At 39.6% G+C, this 1,376-nt stretch overlaps 1 protein-coding gene across 1 annotated transcript; it reads left to right on the forward strand.

The window, feature by feature from the left end:
• Nucleotides 1-525: 525 nt before the first annotated feature.
• On the forward strand, nt 526-1,365 carry LOC109593021 (SPOC domain-containing protein 1-like; the record flags this gene model as incomplete). Its single annotated transcript, XM_020008291.1, has 4 exons — nt 526-701; nt 748-844; nt 889-957; nt 1,011-1,365. Coding segments are annotated over 4 exons (627 nt in total), but the record flags the coding sequence as incomplete, so codon positions are not given.
• Nucleotides 1,366-1,376: the final 11 nt, after the last annotated feature.

Consider the following 1,376-nt stretch of genomic DNA (forward strand, 5'->3'; position numbering starts at 1 on the left):
AACAATTGAGAAAGAATGCTTAGCCATCAAGCTAGGTGTAAAGGCTTTCCAGGTGTATCTATTAAGGAAGCAATTCCAAATACAAACAGACCACAGGGCACTTGTCTGGCTTAATAACATGAAGGACAAGACATCTAGATTAACACGTTGGAGTCTTGCTCTACAGCCATTTGATTTTACTATAGTCCATCGAGTTGGAAAGGCCAACGCCAATGCTGACGCATTATCCCGTGCTCCGTCAAGTACGAGTACTTGACGCTGGGAAAGGAGGGAGGAGTGTCATGGAACTATATAGAAACTGGATTATTACCATTAATGTATATTAATTAATTAACTAATTATTAATAATTTGTGCATATATAAAGCCAGTTGGCCTTATTTGAAAGGGAGTTCTTTGTTATTCAGCTAGTCTCTAAGTAAAATATTTTGAAAAAAATTCTTGCGAGCTGTGACAGACGGGAAACTTGAAGTGTACGAACCGGGTGATGTACCAAGTACCATCGACTAAAGGTGGGCACTAATTAGAATAAACCACACCCACTTTACTCTCTTGTAGTCCTGCCTGGTTCTAAAAAGGTTCCTTCTTCTCGTAAGTCTCAGGACGAGGACAGGAAAGATGATGAATCCGCTGGTAGTAAGTTTAACACTGAATCAGTTCGGAGCCACGCCCAAAAGGCTCTGAAACAGGTGCTACATACAAGGTAAGGGGTGTGGCAGTGGGTGTTGTTTAGCACCTCCCATTATCAGGTCTCAGTTGGTACCAGAAGAAGAGAGAGCAAGTGATGAAGTGATTCTTAAGTTATCTAAAGACATTGAACTGAAGCTGTATAACCTACACAACCAGGTACTGTGTGTCTAATGTATTTTAATGTTATTTTATTGTTTTAGGAAACGAATCAAAAATATCGTGTCAAGTGCAGGAGCCTTTTATTCAATTTGAAGGACACAAAAAATGAAGTAATCATAATAATAAATCAATGATAATAATAATAATTATTATTATATTTTATGGTTTATTTAAGAAGATATTGTGTGGTGAGCTCTCCACTAAGCAGCTGGTGAGGATGAGTCCTGAGCAGCTGGCATCAAGAGAACTGGCGGAGTGGAGAGAGAAGACGATAAAGAAAGAACTGGAAATGATACAGGAAGTGGCCAAGGAAGAACTCCAAATGAGTTCTGTGGTTCGTAAGATGACCTACAAAGGAGAAGTTGAGATTGAGAGAGATGATGTAAGTCCATTAGCAACTGAACTGTCCATGAGCTTCAGTTACAGACGGTTCCTGTACTTGATGTAAAGTCTCATGATAAAGTATCTTCAACGACCAACGAACCAACTGGACCAGCTGGAACTAAGAATGAGCCTATTTACACTCCAC

Source organism: Amphimedon queenslandica, unplaced genomic scaffold (assembly GCF_000090795.2).
Source record: "Amphimedon queenslandica unplaced genomic scaffold, v1.1 AMPQUscaffold_3145_Cont24856, whole genome shotgun sequence".
NCBI lineage: Eukaryota > Metazoa > Porifera > Demospongiae > Haplosclerida > Niphatidae > Amphimedon > Amphimedon queenslandica.